Raw genomic sequence first — 22276 nt, 5'->3', positions numbered from 1 at the left:
TCAGGCTCTGCCAGTCTCGCTACACTGACCGATTTCTGCCTTTCCAACTTCACTGCCAAAGTCAGAGATCAGCACACTCCCCAAGTGCTTGTCAGTAGAACAAGGCAAATCTGTTGCAATAAAGCCTGAATGCACCAAAATGTTTTTCCTTGACAATGTCATGTTTGCCATGTGGTATCTGCCATGCTCTTTCTTTCATCATTCCTGCCCTGGCACTCTAGAGTCTAAAAATATCACCTTCTCAGCTGCCAAAGCAGTTAAATCTCTGTGCGTGTTTCTTCTGTTTCCTTTATTCATCTTTTTCTGTTTTTCTTCTGGATTATCTCTCTCTCTCTTGTGTTGGTTTTGTATTCCTTTTATCTAAGTTCAAACATCTTGAAAATCCCAGCATAGGACACGCTTTTAGCAGTTTCTTTTTTTTTTTTTTTTTTTTAAACTTATGTTGCTCTGTTCCCTTGGATGACAAAGCAGCACAGACAGGAGCCAGCTCCAGGACTGCCTGCCTGTGCCATGATTCAGCAGGTTGTAAAAGGAAGGAATGTCTTCTCTTTTGGGAAAGGGTGGGAGAGAAAGGGAAGCATGCATGACAGGCATGTGTATATATTTGACTTCCTGTTGCTTCTGTGATTGCAGTGGGAATATTACACTGTCCTGCAGTTGTGTTGCAGTTAGTAAAGTGTTTCAAGAGAGGGTCTTGAAAGATATTTGGTGGAAAAATGGGTTTAGACTAGATTGAGGAGGGAGCTTGCTAAAATATATTGCTTTGTTACTCTTTGAAGTATTCCTCTGTGGTGTTTTTAGGTTCTTATTTAAAGCACTTGGTATCTCCTGTGCTGCTATTTTTGTGGCTATTGCTATTCTGCTGTAGTCCATGGCTATTTCCCTGCCTGTCTGTCTGCACCTTCTCTTCAGCCTCTGGGTGCAGCTCAACATGGAAGGTTTAGGAGCCAGCGTGGTGGCTTTGTGAAAAAATGTGTTTGCTTCCAAACTTCGGTGCAAGCAGGGATTTGCTGATTTCATTTCTGCTGAGCCTTATTTCTGAACGCCGGGGCCCCGCTTACGTCGTCCGAACGCGGTGGAATTTTCTCTGTGGGGAGACTTACGCTGCTGACTCATTGCATCAGCTCAAAACAGATTTATGTTTACAAAGGGGAAAAACACCACCCTTTTCTTCCTTACTTTTTCCTGCCCTTCCTAGCAATGTTGGATTTGGTATTCCTACAGAATGCCTATCTCCTGAACTTGCTGCAGCCCGCAGCCCACACGGGTCTTTGCTTTGAGCTGGGTGGTTCGGGCACAGCTTTCTGCTGAAATGTTCTCAGCTGGAGCAGCTCAGAGACGAGTTTAAAGAGTTGTTACTGAGAGGGTACCAGGAGCCTGTTCTCTTACAGAGAATGGGTCCACATTCTCTGCCCTCCCACATGGTGGGACACAGGGACTCCTCGAGTTTAATCTTGCTGTGACAGTGGTTTGATCCCATCAAACCCAACACCTCCTTCGGCCTCTCTGTCCCACTTGGCATGGCAGGGCCAGTTATTCCTTCATTCCCCTGCATTTCTGTACCAGTTCCATGTACAAACGGTGAGCCTTTGGTGGGTATTTCACCTCTACAGAAACACATTTTGGAAATCCACCACTGCTTAAAGCTTCTGGCCTGCTGAGCAGCGCTGCTGTGTTCCAAACCCATCGGAGAGTGCGTTCTCCATTTTATTGAAGCCTCATCTTGTAATTGAGCAAAAAAAAAAAAAAGACCGGGCACACTGAATTTCCTGAAGGGGCAGGAAAACCCAAACCCCTTTTTAAAGAACTGAAGAACGAGAAGACATAAAGGCGGCTTTGCAGTTCGACAGGAGGGTGTTGTGTGAGGCGGGTGAGGGCCCTGAGGGGTGGGGGGGGGTGAGGAGGTGCTGGCCCCGCCCCCGACCGCCCCTTACCGCCCCCTACCGCCCGCCCCGCCCCGCCCGCCACCGCAGCGATCCCGGGCGCAGACCCGCTGGGGCCCCGCCCACCCCCGAACGACATCCCGGCAGCCGCCCAATCGCGCAGCACTTCCTGCACCCCCACCGGCCAATAGCGGCGCTCCACGAAGGGCAGCGCCGTTGGGGGCGTGTTTGTGGGCGGTCCGGCTGCTGAGCGGCGTCGCCGCCGTCCAATCAGAGCGCGAGACGTGCTGCCGGGAGGGCGGGCTCTCGCGCCGTCCTCCAATGGGAGGGGCGGAGCGCGGTGGGGCGGGGGCGGGGCTGGCGCGCGGCGGAGAGGCGGACGGCGGGCGCGCGGGCACGTGACGGAGGCGAGGGGAGCCCGGGGGCGGCGGCGGCGGCCGGGGCGGCGCGGGGTGAGTGTGTCCGTCCGTCTGTCTGTCCGTCCGTGCCCCCGCCGCCTCCGCGGCTCCGGCACAGCGGGGCGGGGCAGCGGCGAACGGCCCCGCCAGCGGGGTGAGGGCGGCGGGGCAGCCGGGCCTGTCGGGGGGCGTGCGGCGGGGCGCGGCTGGGCCCCGGGGCGGGGGGTCGGCCCGTGCGGGGCCCGGCTTCGTGCGGGGGTCGGCGGGGACCCCTGGGGTCGGGGCGAGGCTCCTGCGGGCGGGGGCGGGCGCGGGGCTGCGGCGGGTCCTGCTCGGCACCCGCAGGGCTCGGGGTGGCCCGGGGGGAGCGGCGGCTCTTCTGGTAAGTTCTGTGAGCGCCGGGCTGGGCAGCGGTTGGAGCCGGGGGCGCTGGGGCCGGGAGCGGCCTGGGCCGAGGGTGGGGGGATGGATGTGGGCTGGATGTGGTCTGGGTTGGGTCTGGCTGCATATTCTGGTGTCAGAAATAGCCGCGAGCCGCCCGAACGTGCTCCCCGTGAAGCCCCGCAGAGGGGGGAGAGGAGGAGGGTGCGGAGCGTGTCGTGGGGCCTGGCTCGGGCTGAGCCAGGGGAAGGAGAAGCCTCTGGAAAGGGGGAGCTCGGGGCGCAGAGCTGGAGGCCAACAGGTGAGGTGCTGTCTGCAGGTCTGAGAATTGAGAATCCGAGGGGCTTAAAACATGCACTTTAATTTTAGCCACCCAAATGCTGTTCACGTTGGGAGTCTTCAAAATAGTCTATAAATGACACCTCAGTTCTCATTTCTGGCTGAAGATTGTGTTGTGCGCTTTTAAAACAGAAAAACCCCACACCTTTGAATTAAAGCATGCACAGCCCACTGCTTTCTTGCCTGTTCTGATTCTGAAGAGTGAACTCTCACATGCAGATTTGTGGTTAAGAACTTTCTAGGCTGCAGAAAGAGAAATGCTGCAGGTGATTTGGTTGTGAGGGGAAGCAGACATGTACTAATGGTAGTAGTAATATTAAAGATCCAGACTTTAATATGATGAGTGTTAACAGAATTAATACTGCAGCGTTTCTGCAGAGCATTGTGGAAAACTCCTTCTGGGACTTAAGTAGAGTATGTTAGATGTATGAAAACTGGTCTCTAGGCATGTAATGTATTTCTAAATGCAGTGTGTTTACTTAACGTTGTCAAGCAAGCATAGTTAACACACAGGTTTTATGGAACAAAATTACCCATTGTGGTTTTGGTTGTTGCTAAAATACTGCAGGGAGATAGCGGAACTATAATAATGTATGAGGTAATGCAGATAAAATACTGGTTAAATATAGGTTGAAATGTGTTACTCTAGTTTCACGCTGATGCACTTGACTTAAAAGACCACCTTACTGTTGATTTGGCCACATTAGGTGGGCTATTCCAAAACGCTTAATAAAACTAGGAAAAGCTTTGAATAAAACTCTGTGTTTGTATTAAGTCTTAGTATTTCTAGTTTTTTAAAAATAACATTTCGAAGAAGCTATTTGTACAATTCCCAGGCAACATCAGGAGCTGTTTGTAAGGTGTAAACTTGTTTCTTGAGATGAACTGCCCTCCTAGGAAAGGAATCTAATGTGAAACAGTAACAAAGTTTCCAACTTCCATCAGGTTACTGTGGCATTTGGTGTGCTGCAGCACTTCCACCCCTAGTAAATGAATAAATCCTTTACTAAGAATTCGCTGTGATTTGTACTTAGCCCTACCCTTTACTTCCTTTTCTGGCCTTTCAGTTTCTGCCTCTGGTAGTAATGATGGTGGCAGCCTGTTCTCGCTGGAATCAATTCTGTAGCAGGGCAAACTTGAATTGATTTCTAGGCTTGACGGTCTGAAAGATCTTGGGGTACCTCCAGATCTTCCCCCACCTAATATAATTTTCCGAGCAGCCCATCTGTTTTATGGTCAAAAAGCCTCACGGCTGTGTCTTCACCCTCCAAGGACTTCCAGTTCTGCTGGAAGGATATCTCTGCTGACAAACAGTGTCTGCTGTTTGCTCCTGTGCTGTACCCGCACTGTTGTACATTATTTTTAGAACCTGGCATATTTGAAATGCCTATTAAAAGCAAGCCTTGTTGTTGTCCCCTTTCCCACCTAATCCCTTGCCTGGTTTGTGCTCCTTACAACCCAAACAAGAGGCAGCTTTTTCTGTGGGGCTCTCCAAGAGAGGTTTGGCTAATCCTTTGCAGGAGACTTTTTTCCTCATGTAGCAGTGTATCCTTAAAAAAAAAAAAAAAGTGGGGGAAAGGGGGGCAAACCACCCCCACAGAGAGCTCCTGCCTCTGGGCCCTGGTAAGCAAGATGGTTTTCTTCAGCCTTGTCAGCTGTTCATTGAGTTATAATGTTAAAGGCAGAATCTTCACAGTGCTGGAAATTGTCTGGGCTGCAAAACTGAATATATAAGGAAAAAAAGTGTTGTCTGCATAATATGAATTTCTGCATATATATGAACATAATTTTGTTATACCCCCCTTAGAGGGGTGGTAAGGTGCTACACTGGGAGTTGATAGTACAGTGTTTGACCTCTCAGTTGTTCAGCTTTGCTGTATGTCCATCCCCCAAGTGTGCCCAAAGATAGGTCAGGCAGGTGCAGGTGACGAGACCTGTGCTTGAAACTGTGACATTAAGCTGACTCTGCTGCCAACAGCTTTGTTTCCTTTATCCTTGGCTACTTCATCTCATGGTCCTTCCACTTGTACTGCTACAGCTCTTTTCTTTTGCTAGGTTGGCCTGAGGTATTGATTCAGGGTTAAAATAACAGGGCAGAAGGACTTCGAGCCATCTTAAACCAGCTGCTGGTTCATCATGAGGCTGTGTAAACAGTTACCCTGGCACTGCAGAGGAGGCAGGATGTGGAGGGCAGAGAGATTGTGAGCTGTACAAGAGATTTCCTCTGCTCTTCAGTAGTTCTGACTTTAAGAAACTAGTGCACTACCAAGTAGGGTAACCAAGCCTTTACTCAGAAACCACAAGAAACTCGTTTGAGAGGGAAAAAGGATATCTGTGTCTCAGCCTTTCTGTTCTTGTCTCTTTGCATTTTTTTTTTTTTCTGTGTGTTGTGATGGAATTTCTTTACTTTTGTGTCTGTACATTTTTCTTCCCTAATTCTTACCTTGTGTGAGGATGCATTGTGCTTGTTTTTACTGGTGTGCCTTTGCTGTAAATACCACACTGGAATCCAGTGTTTGGAACACAAGACTTTGCTAGCAGAATTTGCTCTTCCTGTGCTTAAGTCATTCAGCTGAGACTTCAGATGCTGCTGAAATAGAAACCACTGATGCTCATCCAGTTAAATTGCCGAGGTGTAGTTCGTAGTAAGTGACTTATTTTTAGTAAGGCCCATTTAATGGGACTGTTAATTCTTTTAAAAAATGAATAAGTACTAAACTACATAGCCAGTAGCCATTCAAATGTAGTTATACATTCTGAAATATGCTGTGTTAAGAACTGGCTTGATGAACCACTGAAATAGATTAGTAACCAAGGAGATGATTAAACTGGTTTTGCAGGCTCTGTTTGACCTGTCAGGGAAGTTACTACATAGTATGTTCTGGAAGTATGATAGGAGAGGACTTGAACATCTTTTTTTTGAGCCCTTTCACTCTGTTCCTCCACAGGACATGTGTATGTTAGAGAGAATGCTGACAACTGTTTGCTGTATGAGCCAAGCGTTTCCAGTGTCATGCCAATAACTGAGAAGAACTTTTCCCTTTATGCCCAGAGAAAAGGGCAATTCTAAATAAAAATTAGTCTCTGAAACTGCATGACTTTCTTGAAAGCTTCGAACTCCAAAGGTAGCAATCCCGTAGCCACGTGTTGAGAGTGCCACTTTTGGGGCAAGAGGCTGATTCTCTCTCTGAATCCCCAATTTGGTTTTGTTTTGACTTTGGAAAAAGTGAAGTCTGTAGTGCAGCTGTTCCAGGTGTCTCTGCTCAGTGCCCTGCTATAGGTCCTGTAAATTCCAGGGGGAAAATACCTCAACCCTTTGACAGTCAGGTGAACAGTGCTTAACTATCAGCTCGTAGGTCTTCTGGTGTAGAAACTGGCTGTGGGTGGGCCCAGAGGGAAAACAAGTGACCTGTAGCCCTGGCAGTGTTGAACTCTCTTCCTAGTTTGTACTTTGGGATTAGCCTGCAGTAGTTTTTCCCTGTGGTCTCAGCGGTGTGCCAATGTCTGTAAGTGTCTGAAGACCGTATTTAAAAAAAAAGTAGATGGAGTTTTAGTCATCTCTGGCTTGAAACGTTGTTATGGTGAAAGGGAGGGTTGCACTGAAGTAGAATGGAGACGTCAGAAGCTCTCACCTATTATGAAAGTGTTCCTTTGTTAATGGCTCTCAGCAATTGCATGATCAGAAGTACACCAACCTTCAGAAATACTGCACAGTTACAGCTGAAGAAGGGAAGTGCAGGCAGACTGAAAAAATGGTTAACAATGGTAATTGCTTGGAAATTGGACACTTCTTCAAGGGAGAAGTCTGATCATAATAGAGTAGGTGGCTGGGTGTCTGAAGGTTCAGACTACATTTTAGGTGACTAATTGAACACCTGTAGTTGCCAGCAACTTAAAGCTCCGCTAATATTTGATTAATGCCTGTTTTGAATAAAACCTGAATTTCTTCTCTCTCCTGCTCCCCTCCTCTCCTATTTAGCAATAACCTAATTTACTAGGGCATAATTGTGTTTATGTTGCGTCCCTAAGGATTTTGTGAAGTGAATTTGAAATTTTCTCCTGTAGCAGTACATCCATTATGGGTAGAAGTAGCTTTTTAAATATCGAAAATGTGTGCTTCTCTTAGATTGCTCTTCTGAGAACACAGTGTCTTTTATTTCTTTATAATTCAGTCAGTTTGTATATTGTTACAGGTTAAACAGAATAAGGAGCTTGGCATGGTAACTGGCAGTTGCAGAAGAAGCTGCCAGCCTGTATTCAAGGTGTATAAATGGTAGCTTATGTCGAATTTGGGACTGATTTAATGTGTAGGAAGTGTCCTAAACAGCTTTCTGTAGGAATATAAACCTGTGACTACTGCTTGCCAATGATTATAAAGAAGTAAGGACATAGAACTGGATTTAGCTTGTCTTCAGGCTTTTTTAGCTTTTTTTTTTTTTTTTTTTTTTTTTGGTGGGATGAGAAAGAGCTAAGCTTGCTTGGGAACTTGATCAGACAATACTTCTCCCTTGAAGTGAGGGTCAGTGAGGCCTCAAATTTGGGCAGAACATTACCTGATAAATGTAGATACCTGTGGTTGTACCAGGAGTACAGGTGTGCAGTGCCAAAGCTTCTACCTCTGCTGTGTGGTCACTGGCAGAACTGTCTGGTTCCACTAGAATGCTTTGACAAGAATTTCTGGAGCAGCCTTGCAGTATGAGACCATGTGGCTTTGCCACTTGGGTGCAATCATTTGTCAGCAGCAAATGGACTTTGGTAAATATTTCCAAAGGGTTGTAGTTGGGGGGCGGAGGGGGGGGGGATTGGGAAGTAGGTAATTATTAAATATGGAGACAGTACTGGCAAGAAAGTTGTGGGGGATGATTTAATTCTTTCGCCAAAACTTTATTGCTGGTTGGCCAGTGGTGAGATTGCTTAAGGGATTACTTGCATGCTAAACCATTAATACCCTTTGCACAAGGTTGGGAGGAGGGGAGCAGAAACTCCTCCCTTTTAGAAGGAGAGGAGAGAATTGGCTCACTTTTAAGAGTAACTTCCTCGTATCACTTTCCAAATCATAAAGTGCTCATTCTCTCTGTATAATATAATCTGAAAGCAGTTATAAAACTTGGGATATAATCTTCCTGAATTTAGCTCCATTACAAAAGTACTTGGTGAGGACCTATCGGTAAGACAAAGTGAAACCTCTTCTTTGGGAGGCTGTCCTTGTGCCATCTCATCTGTTCTTGCTTCAGTCACACAGGACACACCCAAAGATCTAAAGATCACTTTTTCAGATGAAATTTCAACCTCATGTTTTCTATACTGGTTTTGTGCTTGTGGGCATAAGTTTATTCAGAGAACATCTTATCTGTACAAGAAGAACTTGAACTTTTGAGAGTACCAATGGTCTCTTGGCTGTTTTCATGCCTTGGTTTTGTGTTGTGATTTCCACAAATAATAAACTAGTAATAAGAGCCACGAACTGCTAAGGGATCTGAAACTGTGTTCAGTTTTGCCTGTGCATTAAAAAAACAAGCTCTGCTTGTGTATTACAGCCCTTGAAAGTTTTTGTCAGCTACTCCTTCTGCAATGATTGTCCTTTTGGCTCAGAGGTGTCTGGGTGCAGTTGCCTGAGCTGAGGGGGGAGGTCTGTGCACATGCATTTGGACAATAATCCTCAAGGCCATGGCTATTGTTGGAAAACTGGCTGCAGTTGTGTGTTGCTGTAGTGACAAACTGGATGTGACCTCAGCACAGGTCTTTAAAATACAGTTTTTGTTGTACTTATGAAACATCCCCTCTGTCATTGGAAGTAAGTTAAAGAATAATCTAAGAATGGTAGATCTGGTATGCAGCGTGATTTTGGAGTATTGGGTAGTGCTGATAAGCCTTTAAGTCTGGAAATTCTTTTAGTTGCCTAAACACGCTTCGGAAAGTTGAAAGTTTGTTTTCTGGCATGATCTTAGGCCCCTACAGGCACTGTTAACTCTGCTTGAGTTATGTTTGTAAGTCTGCAGGGCTACAGCCTGAGGCAGGATTGGAAGGGAAGGGAGGGGATGTTTGGTTTTATACTTGCTTTCAAAAAGAATTAGTCTCAGTTACAAATCTGGTTTTTGGAAGAAAAATTTGGAATGAGGCGCAAAGGAGAAAAGGTGAGCAAGGCACAGGTTGTAGGTTTTTTTGGCCAGATAAAGCTGAGCAGCATTCTAGGAGTGTTGCCTTCTGTGTCAACCTAAAGGTACAGTAATCTTGGAGTTTTTCTAGCAAGAAAATCAAATTTTACTTACAAGGTATTTTAAGCTATGGCTTGCCAACATCTACCATATTTTAGGTGTGACATGTTTTAGGAGGACCTTATGAATTAGTTTAAGTGTTATATTTCAATTCTGTAAAACCTCAGTTTTAACAGCTACTCTTTCTTTGGTCATCTTGTTAAATTAGAGATTGAAAGAAGGGAATCAAATCAACTGCTTGTTTTTCCTGGGTCTGCCTCAGTAGCCTCAACTGCTTATAGACATCTGCCAGCAGTATCAATGACTGTTGGCAGTAATTCCAGAATAAAACCTGGGGAAGGGGGTTGGTGATTGAAAGCACCAGAGTTCTGCAGTTGAAGGACAAAACCAATTTATTGAACAGGAGGTGAGGATTGATTACTCCATGGGTTACTCTCTGCTTGAAAGAACTAGAAAATTGTATTTCAATTTCTGAACGGAATGAAAGCTTCAGTTTCTGCATGATGCATTTCAAGTCCTCCATAAGCACAAAATAGGTTTTCTCCTTAGGCTTTTGCAGCCACGTAAGTTCTGGTGTTGTGTACGTGCCTGCTGTCCTGCTCGTGGGCTGTGGCAGTGTAAGAGCAAACTGATGACAGTTTGCAGCGTGGTTCTCCACTCAGTTAACATCTGTTTTGTATTAAATACTTAGCTTTATGTTGTATTCCTCTCCAGCTTTTAGAGCTGTCTCAGCCAGCCAGATGCAGTAAATAGCAGGGCTGGAAAGAGAAGTTTGCCCTTTTCTTTCCGTGCCATGATGAGGCACTTCACCTGTTGCCTTGGATGCTTGGGTTTGTACCGAGAAGCAACACGTCCCTCTGTGTGCAGTGCTGGCTTGACCTCTCTGCCTTCTCTTATTTATCCAGACCATGGAGCTGAAATGGCTACTGTATGTGACCCTGCTGGCTCTTGGGATCCTTGCTGCCCAGGCACATGATGTGGATGAAGACAACGATGCCGATGATGTAGTTGATATCGAGGATGACTTGGACGATGGCATTGAGGAGGTAGAAGAGTCAAAATCTGAAACAAGCAGTCCTCCTCCAGCTCCAAAGGTTTGGCATGAAGCTTTTTTTAAAAATAAAGTTGCTGCTTGTGTTGAGGTTAATGTGAGTCTGATCAGAGTTGTCTTTACTTTGCTAACCCTTAATATGTTGTACTGGTATTAAAGATGTTACCTGGGAGTAGGGCTTGAATTTAAACTTGGGTGCTTTGTTTCTATTCTCATGTCCCTCATATTCTTCCAGAAGACTTAGATCTAACCTTGGAATATGTGATGTGATTATCAGGAGTTAACTCTGATATTCCCAACTAGGTATATACTTGAGTTTTAGTTGCAGGCAAGAGCACTACAGTTTGGCATAAGCAGCAATGTTTATGTAACTTCTGTATTTATGTTGCAAGGACGTCCAGGGGAGCTGTACTTGAATGTAGAAGAGAAACGTGAGCTTTATGTGCCTGTATTTGTGTAGGGAATTTGTCTTGAAAGGTGCATAATAGCCCCTCTTTTCCAACAGGTTACCTACAGGCCCCCCGTCCCAACCGGTGAAGTGTATTTTGCGGAATCGTTTGATAAAGGAACTCTGGATGGGTGAGTATTATCTGAAGGGTGATTTGGTACAGCAAAGAATTTAAAGTCTTGGTGAGAACCAATGAAACCCTCTCTGTAGAGGTGGTGTTATTCAAAACTGAATCAAAGGGCCGTGGTTGGTGAGGATTTACAGCAGTGCCTTCTTGAGGCTGGCTGTTAAAGTGCCCAACTAAACCAGCATTTCCTTAACCTCTAGTAACAAGGGGGAGGTGAGCCATACAAGTGTAATGGTTTAAACCTCATCTGACTTTTTATTTTCCTCAGGTGAATGTGAGGATGGTGAGGTACTACTTTTATTTTTTTGAACAAGAGTGAGACACTCTCTCAGGAGGCCGTGATCCTGCTTTGGGGGGGGGAAGTGGCACATGCAGAAAAGTTTGCAGGCTTGGAAGTAGGGGATTAAGGCACTGGGGTGTAGTCATAGGACAGCAAGGGATGTCTCATGTGAAGGGCAGGATTTTTAGTGTGTATAAGGGAGAAAGGATGATTTTTCAACCATTGGATGTCTGTCTTCTAGATGGATCCTTTCCAGAGCCAAGAAAGATGATACGGATGATGAGATTGCAAAATATGATGGTGAGTTGAATCCAGGTTTTGGATGATAAATGTTTCTGAAGTCATTTGTCGTATCTGAAGAAGAGGTGCAAGGCTTTCTTACCTGTTTCCCAACTAAAATATTCATTGAGGAAAATGGAAGGAGTATTTATATACCTGGCTAACAATATGAAGTTCTAATTTAGAAAAGAAGATCCACTTGAAGATTTTAAAAACCAGTCACATTTGGTTCGTTTCTCCCCAGGTAAATGGGAAGTCCAAGACATGAAGGACACTAAGCTTCCAGGAGACAAAGGGCTTGTACTGGTAACCCGAGCCAAGCATCATGCAATTTCATCCAAACTCTCAAAGCCATTTGTGTTTGATACCAAACCCCTTATTATACAGTAAGTAAAGGATAACTTGGTGTTCTCCTGTTTCCAGAATGACAGGACAGCAGGCTGAGGTTAATTCCATAACTGAGCTCTTGTTGACTGCAGGTCTACGTGACACAAGATGCTGTAGCCTGTTACACTGTTTAAGTAAGAGTAGAATAGTAAAACCCAGATTCCCAGAGGGGAAAGTTGAGAACAGCATGGATCTTTCTGAAGCCTGAAAAAGGAAGAAGTCTGTGTAAACCAGACTTGGTAACCTGCCTTGTGGCTTCAGTTCACTTGATTTAATTGTAGTAACAAGGTCAGGCAACTGACTTTTGTACTGCTAATAATGGAAGTCCTTGTCCTTTTGAACGAATGCTGGTTTGTGTGTAGGTCAGTGCACTTTGTTATGCAATAAACTGCCCCCTGTTTCTGAGGTGGAGTGGACAGAGGAGTGAAGATGCACTTGTTTCCTCCTTCCTCTGTCTTCATTCATTTGCTGGAAAATGAACAACTTGTGTAGCTCTGTTTGGCCACGACTGATGTAGAAGGATCTACTTGGATGTGTGTTAGACCATCAAGTCAGGGGAAAAAGTAATTCAGTGAGAACAACTGAATTGTGGATTATTATCGACTTTATCAGTTTTAAATAAAGAGTAAACTAATTCATATTTGCACAAGATAATGAATTGGTCACTTTGCTTTGCATGACTGTTTAGTTTTGGCTCAAAATACAAGGCTAAAAATAAATCCCAGCGGTCACCCACTCCAGCTGCTGGCATTGAGAGAGGGTCAAGCGTACTTAGCCTATTCCTGACAGAGATGTTTCGCCTTTTTCAGGCTCCTTGGCATCCCTAAATGTTCTGATGTGTGCTTATAACCCTAAAGGACCTCCTAGGACCCAGTTATTTTCCCTTTGGTAGTCTTGCAAATTGAGTTGCCTGTCTGCCATGGTAGTTGTGGGGAAAATAATTGTCTCACCTCAATCTCTGTTGCAGTGTCTGATATATTGGAAAGCTTTTTCTTCCTTCTTTCTGCTTATAGATCATAATCTTCTAGACCAGCACTCAATTTCTTTAATCTTTTCTGTCAGGTCAAGTCTTCTAAATCTTCAGTTTTTATTGTTTCTTGGGCCCTTGTGAATATTTTCTCAGTCCTTAGAGTTTAGTGTGTATTTTTAATATTCACTGGGCAAGTGATTTAAAGAAAACAAAACCAAACCCAGTCTTACTCTTAATACGTACCTAAAAATTGTAATTGTGTATTACAAAAATCATTTTTCCTCATGTTCTCTGCCCTTTCTATCCAAACTAAAATTAGGTATGAGGTAAACTTCCAAAATGGAATAGAGTGTGGTGGGGCCTATGTGAAATTGCTTTCAAAAACCCCGGAGCTGAACCTGGTGAGTAATGTTACTACTTTGAGTATTAGCTGTGAAAGAAAGTTTTTTCATTTTGTTTCTTCCTGAAGAAACCTCTTCAGTGAAGGCAGTGGGGCCTGATTGCCAAAGTACTTTGCACTGAGCATTTTCCCAGTGTTTCCAGTTGAAGAGGATAAATACTGAAATGAAATGGCCCCTTGAGTGGAAACTCTGGAGTTCCCTGGTAGCTGAGCAGTTGCAAACCTTTGCCAAACTCTGCAACGCTTCAGATTTCCCTGGGCTGTAGGACCAGGGAGGAGGTGTTTCAGAAAGTAGGTGTGTATGAGGAGAAATCTCTTCAGGAAGTTCAGCACAGAAGGAAGATTCCATGCTTTATCTTCTAAAACAGACTAAAATTACTAAATAATAAAATTACACCTTGCATTTTTGCCTTACCTTTGACATGGGAACCCACATGAGTTACTGGGTCTGTTTCAGTTTTGAGAAGTTGGACTGGATACCGTCTCACGTGTTCAGCTGCACACATGACCTACATAGAACTATTTAATTCATAAATGACCCTTGAATGAGTTGTCTTAAAATTGTGGTTGATGGAAGAGACCATGATACAATTCCTGAGGCTTTTTCAGGCTCTTGTTTTCTGTCCTCTCAATCATACACTTCCCTTGAAGTGCCTCTTCAGACGAAGCTGAACTGCTGGGTCACCTTGCACAGGTTTTTGTAGCCTTTGGGTTTTCTTGAACCTTCTTCCTAGACTTTATAGGATGTACCTTTTATGGCTTGTTACCCATCCTTCTTCTTTCCTTCTGCAGTCTCACGGGAGTTGTATTATTAATAGAGATTCCAAAGTATTAAAAAATATCCAAAACAAGCATAAACACCGAGAAGATTTCTTGACTGCCCAATCAGTTTCGTATGTGCATTAACTTTTAAGATAACATTAGCAAGAACAAAGAGACTTGCAGTGTTCAAGGGTGAAATGATTATATCCAGTTAGATATCAGATTGAGACAGCTCATACATACAATTTGGCCTCACTTTTAATGCTGTTTATCACTGTGTGTGATAGAAACTGGCTGGACTAGCTACTCATTCTTTATTGCCTGTAACTAATACTTCTATGTTGATAGCTCTTGAAATACTTTATTGTAATGTGGAGATATACTTAAACACTGTGGTTGTCACTGACACTAATCTTTCTGAGAGACTTATATAGCTGGTGTTTTCCATGTGAAAAGTACAGACCAAAGGAGCAAAATGAAGGAGCTGGGATAATTCTGGTGTTTTTTCTAGAGGCTTATGTGAGGAATACAAGCTTTAGTGTGGGGCTTAATATCCAAGTTGCAGAATAATTTCTAATGAACTGGGAGTTCTTATGCCAGGCAATGACTGAAGTTGCATTTCAAAATGATGGAATGAAGTTTTGCGTTGTTTTTAAAGGACCAGTTCCATGACAAAACTCCATATACAATAATGTTTGGCCCTGACAAGTGTGGAGAGGACTATAAATTGCACTTCATCTTCCGGCACAAAAACCCAAAGACTGGCAAATATGAGGAGAAACATGCAAAGCGTCCAGATGCAGACCTGAAGAGTTACTTTACTGATAAGAAGACTCATCTTTATACTCTAGGTATGGTGACTGTTAAATGTGCATGTTAAAAACTGCAACATTTCCTGAATCAAAAGCTCATAAAGTGAACCAGATGAACAACTGAATGTTTGTGGCAATGCACCACACAACTAAAAACCACTTGAAAGCTTCAAATGCAAAAAGTGGACATCTCTACAAAGGCTTTATTTCATTCTTATAGGAAGTCTGGTTTCATGTAAGAAAGGTCATGAGACCTTGAACTTAAAGGAGAACTGAATTTCAGAGCAGTTATCTGAAACAATCATCAGCATTTATGAACTACCTGAATGCTGCCCCCGAGTAACTTGGGGTACAGTGTGCTTTAAATTGAGGCATAGTGTTGCTCTTTTTGCTGCTTTTGTAGTACCGGACAAACTCAGGGGTTCCTGAAATAGTGTCTGCTATGTTAGCCGTGACTAAAATCTTTCAGGGAGTACTTTAGCTTTTCCTGCTGAATAAAGTAGTGAGATTAAAATCTTGTTAGTAGTAGGAAGTCGTAGTGTTGAGTAGAATGTGAATATATACATTGTTACTACTAAAGCAATACTTACTGTGCCAAAGTCAACTTGTGGTAACTGCTAAATCACTCTGCAAACCCCTCTGTGCTTTTAGCATGTTTAAAGTAGGACTCCTGCCATGAGTCTGCTTTCTCACAAGGTGAGATGTGGCACATCACCACTAGTTACACTTTGGCATAAGGAGAAGGGTCCTTAACAGTTCTTTAAAGCAGTTGTTGGGTAGGTGGTAGCTTGGATTGTGCAGTGGGGATGAGTGATGCTTTATGACTCATGCTTTGTATCGTATATGGAATGACTGCAGCAACTTTTTTCCCTTACAGTCTTGAATCCTGATAATAGTTTTGAGATACTGGTTGATCAAACGGTTGTCAACAGTGGGAATTTGCTAAATGATATGTCTCCTCCTGTGAATCCACCTCGAGAGATTGAGGATCCAAATGACCAGAAGCCTGAGGACTGGGATGAGAGACCAAAAATCCCAGACCCAGATGCTGTTAAACCAGATGACTGGTAAGCTGATGGAGGGGTGGAATTGAGGGAGTCCTTAGCCTGATAATTCGGTCCTTTCTCTCAGATGACTTACAGAAGGTTTTGAGTCTTGTCCTTGTAATCAAAATACATTCAGTTTAGATATCTTAGCAGTGCTTTGGTAGACAAAGGCAGACAGGTTCCATATCCTCTGGGAATTTCTATTTAGTGCTCCTGTTACTGTGTTGGCCACAGACAAAAATCTTACAGAAACACCTATGCTAAGCTGTTGCTTTCATCCTTATGAGATCCAAAGATGAGCTGCAGAAGGTGTAACTGAAAGCTGTTTGTAGTTGTTTGTGTAAAACCTTAGTTAAAAGTGACTGAAAAATCCAATTCCATAAATCAGAAACTGATCCTGGCTTTCTCTCTTTGAACCTGTGCTTTGTGAATGATAGACTCAGTTTCAAGCTCAAGTGTGCGTTTGCAGTGACTGCCAAGGTAGGGGATTTGCTGTAATGTGCTCTTTCTAGATTGACTTTTAAAAAATTAGTGTTACCTTGCAGTGGGCACCATGATGTGCCATGAGGCACATGTATAAACAACAGATTGCAAGGCAATTCCTTTCTGAAATCATGGTGTTACCCTGACAGAAGTGAAGATGGCTGGCTGTCTACATCGCAGGGCTTGTTCAGAGTCTGTAGAATCATGCCTTGGGGTTAAGAGCTCCTGTGTGCTGTGTGTGTCAATACATATAACGTTCTGCTCTCCAGGGATGAGGATGCTCCTGCAAAGATCGCAGATGAAAACGCTGTGAAGCCAGAGGGCTGGCTGGATGATGAGCCAGAATATGTAGCAGACCCTGATGCTGAGAAGCCTGAAGATTGGTGAGTTTACTGCCTGATGCAAGTGACAGCAAATGTTTTGTGGCTTTGGTACTGACTTTAACAAGGGTAAGAATAGCTGGTTCATTGTCACTTGCTAGCAAAGTCACCAATACGGGCTATTTTGCTTCAAAAAGAAGGCAGAGTTGGTTTGAGGAGTTTTGTCCTGCGTTCACCTCTGCATTTTTCAGCTCTTCTGTGCTTTGAAGCAGAACAGGGCATGGATGTTCATCTTGCAGTTGTACCTACTTGGAAGGGGCAGTGGGGCAGTCTGTGCTCAGGACTGGCTTTTGTTGAACCTCTGTGCTTCAGTTAGTCTTTGAAATCCTGTTCTTTCTGCAGTATATTTATCTCCAGCCCCATGCTATACGAAGTTTCAGTACCTCCATTTTACATTAGGAGTATTAATTTTCCCAGGAATTGCACATTGCCCAAGTCTAATGCTGTATGAAGGCAAGGGGCGGGACTTCAAAACTGTGTTTCCCTTTTCAGGGATGAAGATATGGATGGGGAATGGGAGGCACCTCAGATTGCAAATCCTAAATGTGAGGCAGCTCCTGGCTGTGGTACCTGGCAGCGCCCAATGATTGACAATCCCAACTACAAAGGCAAATGGAAGCCTCCTATGATCGATAACGTGAACTATCAGGTTGGTGTTTCTGTTGCATAAACTGATGGCCAATGCAGCATTTCTCTTAGGAAAAGCAGGATGCTTTAGATTCAGCAGGTATAATTAAGAATTCAAATGCTGTTATAATTGCACTGTGTTTCAAGTGGACAGATTCAAAATCCTTTCTTACCAGGCTTCACTTCTTTGTATTGATTTCCAAAACCTGCTAAGTTGCACCCATAGACATTGTAATTAAGTGCAAAGGATTGTTATTTCTCTCCGTTCAAAATGGGCTGAGAATTAAAAGTTGTCTTCTGTTAGCTGAGGCAGAATGTCTTTTGTCTTCCTAGGGTATATGGAAACCTAGGAAGATCCCAAACCCAGATTTTTTTGAAGACTTGGAACCTTTCAAGATGACTCCCTTCACTGCCGTGGGACTTGAGTTATGGTCCATGACATCTGACATCTTTTTTGACAACTTTATCATCTGTACTGAAAGAGCTGTGGCTGATGATTGGGCCAATGATGGATGGGGACTGAAAAAGGCAGCTGATGGTGCTGCAGAGGTGAGAGATGAAAGTTTAATTGTGCTGCTGAGGGGAACAGTAGAAGCATTGCTGCTGTTCTCTCCCACAGCCTGTGCCAGTATATACCTGCATGTGCCAAGACTGAGGGTTATGCCAAACCAGCTTGGAGCCTTAATTCCTAATTATAGTATGGTAATGATTGCTATAAGTAACTATGAGTATTCACTGCTCTCCTGAGTTTTTGCTCTGATAATTGGACTGTTTAGCCTAATTCTTAAATTGTAAACCATGAAAAAAGTACTTGTGCAGGTTAGCTTTGAATTTTTTTTTGAGGTACGAAATAAAATGTTTAAAGTTGCGAGAAGTGTATTTGAAAATTCTGAACCTTAAACTTGAATGCTACAGCCTGCTGTGTGGGATGAAATTTGACAGTTCTTTTTGGTCTTACAGCCTGGTGTTGTGGGCCAGATGATGGCAGCTGCTGAAGAGCGTCCCTGGCTTTGGGTGGTCTACATTCTCACTGTGGCTTTGCCAGTGTTCCTTGTTGTCCTTTTCTGCTGTTCTGGGAAGGTAAATCCATTTCTTCTGATAATTAATATCATGTTTATAAAGAGGTTCAGTAAAATGAGCCTGAATGCCACAAATAATTGCCTGGGTTTGACGTTGTCTTTTAGAAACAGCCAAGTGCTGCAGAATACAAAAAGACTGATGCTCCTCAGCCTGATGTGATGGATGATGAGAAAGAGGAAGAAAAAGACAAAGGGGAAAAAGAAGAGGAAGAGGAGGAGGAGGAAGCAAATGAGGAAAAGCTGGGTAGGTAAACTAGATAATCAAAATTCTCCCTGACAGAATAAACCAGTGGGAGTGGCAGACATGGAGTAAAGGCGATGGTGAACTGAAGATATATCAGAAATGAGAATGATTTTTTTTTTTTTTTAATTTTAATTTCCCTTAGAAGAAAAGCAGAAAGGTGATGCTGATCCAGGAAATGCTAGTCAAGAGGAGGAGGAAGAGGAGGAGGAAGATGACAGGAAACATGCATCAGAGGTAAGAGTGCTTGATCTTTGAGGGAAACTTGTGCGTTTTTTTCCTTAGTTTATGTAGAACAGACCTTACTACAGAGGTAAAAGTTAACCAGGCTCATGTGATACTCCCTCCCCCTGTCAGAACTTTAGAAAACTTAACCACCCTGCAGAATAGGAATTGCTGTGGCCAACTTGAGCAGAGCTGGGCACCTTGTTAAAGGCGCTGCCATAGAGCCTGCCTTGCCAGAGGAGTGGGACTGCCTGGAGTGCATCTTCTTGAGGCAAAAGGCTTATTCAGCTTTGTGTGCAGCCAGGATGTGACCTTTTAGTGCTCCACACCGACATAATGGCTGACTTAAAAATGGGTGGAGTGTTGCTTGAAGTTAAAGGATTCTCCCAGCAAACACTGTACATCCACTGTGAAAACAAGGACTTGGCTGTTTGCCACAAAGCAGTTACAGCAGTAGGTCCTTTCAAAAAGTAAATCCTGATGAAGAAGTGAAAGTAGATTATTCTTTGTAGATCTTTACAAAATGGTTATTAAAGATAATCTTAGGTTTTATTCCCTTGATGTTTACACAAATTACTTTCTTACAGGAGGAGGAAACTGTGAATAGATCACCCAGAAACAGAAAGCCAAGGAAAGATTGAAAAAAAGTCATAAGAACTTGATCTGTGATTTTTTTTTGTTTTGGTTTGGTTTTTTGTTTTGAAACATGGTTCTGGGAGAGGACCTTGGACACCTTACATTGAAACTTGGACAAACCTCAAGATTTCACCATCCACAGGTTCCAGTCACACTATCCAATGTAATGGAGTGTCTAGCAGTAAAATATTTGCAATCATCTGTTTTAAAGAGCATCATTCCTGTAGAAAGAATGCATTTAATATAATGGGCTGTGGATTTTGGAATGTAACATAACTAACCTTTTCATTTTTGGTTTTAAATATTCTTTTCTGTTTTTAAGTAGATTGGTAGAATTTTTCCAGTCTCAAACCTTGGCTTAATTTAATATATTAATTAGTGAAATATAACAATGAATCTTGAAAGTGCTAGGTGATAAAAAATGCAGTTTTATAACTAGTTTTTTTTACAAATATGTAAATTCCTAAATGCACCGATGTCTTTATATCCCTTAAAATTTGGTAATTGTTTAAAGAAAACTTATCAATGTCTTTGACAACCCCTCTGCCTTCAAAAGAAAAAACTAGGAGGGGATGTGTGGGGAAACAAGTAGTGAAACTGTAATTAATTAACTTCATTCTTTTGGGGGGAGGGGAAAGAGGAAGAAGGGGTGGAAGGAGGGGGTTAGACAGTCTATAGCATATGACACTGTGCATGGCTAAAGCCCTGCTAAGTGTTGACAAACTATCTGGGATTTGGAGTGGGTCATCTTGATTGTGGCATTTCATCCTGCAGACCTTGCAGATAATCGATTTTTGTTTGTTCTTGAGCTCTTCTCTGTGCAGCCGAGGGGTTGGGGGGGAGGTGTGGTTGGGCTACTTCCCCCTTTCCCCTCTGCTGGGCCACCGATTGTGTCCTCTCTGCGTGACGATGCAGCTCTTGCTGAGAGCGGCTCTGCCTCAGTTGCTGAAGCACTTCATGTTCAGCTCTTTGTCAAGCTCGATTTCATAGCTAGGCCTACTCCTTTCCAGGGTCCAAACACTGAATTAGACAGTGTCCCATTATCCTCTCACTGTTGTCACTGTATGTCTGCTGTAGAAACGGGGGAGGTAGGGCAGGTACATGAGTTGAACTGAGTATTTGTTAAGGGGGAATAAAAAAAAAAAGAAAAAAAAAAAACCACACAACCAAGATGTCAGTATTTGTAGGTGGGGAAGGAGCATGTGGAATATCTTAACTGGTATGTGAAACTGTTTAAGTCCTTTATCTGCTCTTCATGTAACAAGTGCATTCTAAATTATATTGTGAATGTTAGGGAGTTCCAATTCCAGCTGAATAAATTTTTTTAAAGCGTTGAGTCTACCACATTATACTGTTTCAAACACTTTTTTTTTTTTTGTGGAATGCAGGTGAGCACTACAAGAGCATTACCTCTGAAGGTGAAATGGATGTAATTCATTACACTGTACCAAATATGTTGGCGTTTGGATGTCTATATAGATGAACTTTTGCTTTTGTTTAGAATGAAATTAAATGTCCTAAAATTACTCTTCTTGCACTGAATTTAAACACTCCAGTGTTGTTTGGTCATAGGATAGGTGTAGTGTAGGGAATAATTCCCAGGGGTTGGGGAGGGAAGAGTGTTCCAATTACCTTGCAAACAATCTAACCAATTACTAAAAAACTCTTGTTTTGGGTGTTTTTTTTTTTGTTGTTTTTTTTTTTTTTTTTTTTTTTTTTTTTTTTTTTTTTTTTTTTTTTTTTTTTTTTTTTTTTTTTTTTTTTTTTTTTTTTTTTTTTTTTTTGTTAAAACACCTCTTGCTGCCTGTCCTTATGTTGTATCCCTTGGTTGTTGTGTTTGAAATACTAGTGATCACAAATGCATAGCAGGATTTCTTGATCTTTCTGCAGTGTGCAAATAAACTATTGCAAGCAAGATACTGGAAGTAATTTCAGACTTCTGTTGGGAGCTGCTGCATGTTTAGAATGCCTTTGCCTGTTGAACACACCTGGTAAATACTGCTCCTTATTGCAAATATAGCTTATACTCTGACATGGAAGATGTCATAACTTAAGCGTTGCTACTGGCTTGTTCTCAGGACTGTATTTTTATCAAGGAGCAGCTGCTATTTATGACTCTCAGTCCTTTGAGATGAAGTATGTGTAAATGGTTTCAATTCAGCTAACATTTTGAGCACAACATAATAATCTATTAATCTAATGGGTTTTTTATCTTAATATGCAAATTGCCTTAAACTCCCAAACAATCCATGTGCATACATGTTCTTTCAAAGCATCGAAAGTGAACTTGAGATCTGCTATCAGCTTTTAAATAGTATTATATTAAAGCTAATTGTAAATCTACATTTGCCTCTGCTAAATCTCCTGAAAAAGTCTCCTGTCTGCATGTTATGGCTTTTTTTGATACCTTAGTGTATGCTTTAAATAATCACTACAATAAATGAAGACTTTCCAAAATGGATAGACAACTCAAGTTACTTTTTATCCTGCTCTCTGGCTTTGGGTGCCTCAGTTTGACCTCAGCATTGCTCTTGTTTTTAAAGTCTTGGAGGAAAAAAAATAATTATCTGCTTATCCTGCGTGCTTTTAAAGCATAGCTGTGTGTTCTACAGTAGTGAAGCTCCACCTTGAAGTGGGTTTGGAAGAGTTACAAATACTTGAAGGTGTATTTGGACCTTTTGTGTCTGTGCACCCAAGGGTGGCAGCTCTTGAAAAGGATGCTGAGCTTGATGTGCTGAGGATGAGGATGAGGGGGGTGTGTTAGACAGAGGTGGCGAATAAAAACAAAACCCATGGGCTCTGAAGAACATGAGGCAGCAGAAGTGCT

General features: G+C 42.9%; 1 protein-coding gene across 2 annotated transcripts; it reads left to right on the top strand.

The window, feature by feature from the left end:
* Positions 1-2255: 2255 nt before the first annotated feature.
* On the top strand, positions 2256-20577 carry CANX (calnexin). 2 transcript variants are annotated; one of them, XM_027898898.1, is made up of 15 exons: positions 2256-2335; positions 10122-10310; positions 10773-10846; positions 11364-11422; positions 11646-11787; positions 13078-13159; positions 14579-14771; positions 15610-15799; positions 16531-16644; positions 17134-17290; positions 17602-17817; positions 18229-18348; positions 18453-18591; positions 18734-18825; positions 19401-20577. In XM_027898898.1, exons 2-15 carry the CDS (start codon positions 10125-10127, stop codon positions 19452-19454), a joined length of 1818 nt encoding a protein of 605 aa, XP_027754699.1. In that variant the 5' UTR covers positions 2256-2335; positions 10122-10124; the 3' UTR covers positions 19455-20577. The 2 variants fall into 2 exon arrangements, with proteins under 2 accessions (XP_027754699.1, XP_027754698.1); XM_027898897.1 differs by lacking the exon at positions 2256-2335 and adding an exon at positions 2808-2963.
* Positions 20578-22276: the final 1699 nt, after the last annotated feature.

This window comes from Empidonax traillii, unplaced genomic scaffold, assembly GCF_003031625.1.
Source record: "Empidonax traillii isolate 1590-97213 ecotype Southwest subspecies unplaced genomic scaffold, ASM303162v1 scaffold630:size906685, whole genome shotgun sequence".
In the NCBI taxonomy this organism is placed as follows: Eukaryota; Metazoa; Chordata; class Aves; order Passeriformes; family Tyrannidae; genus Empidonax; species Empidonax traillii.
The sequence above is the reverse complement of the archived record's forward strand: the minus strand, read 5'-3'. Positions and strand labels throughout refer to the sequence as shown.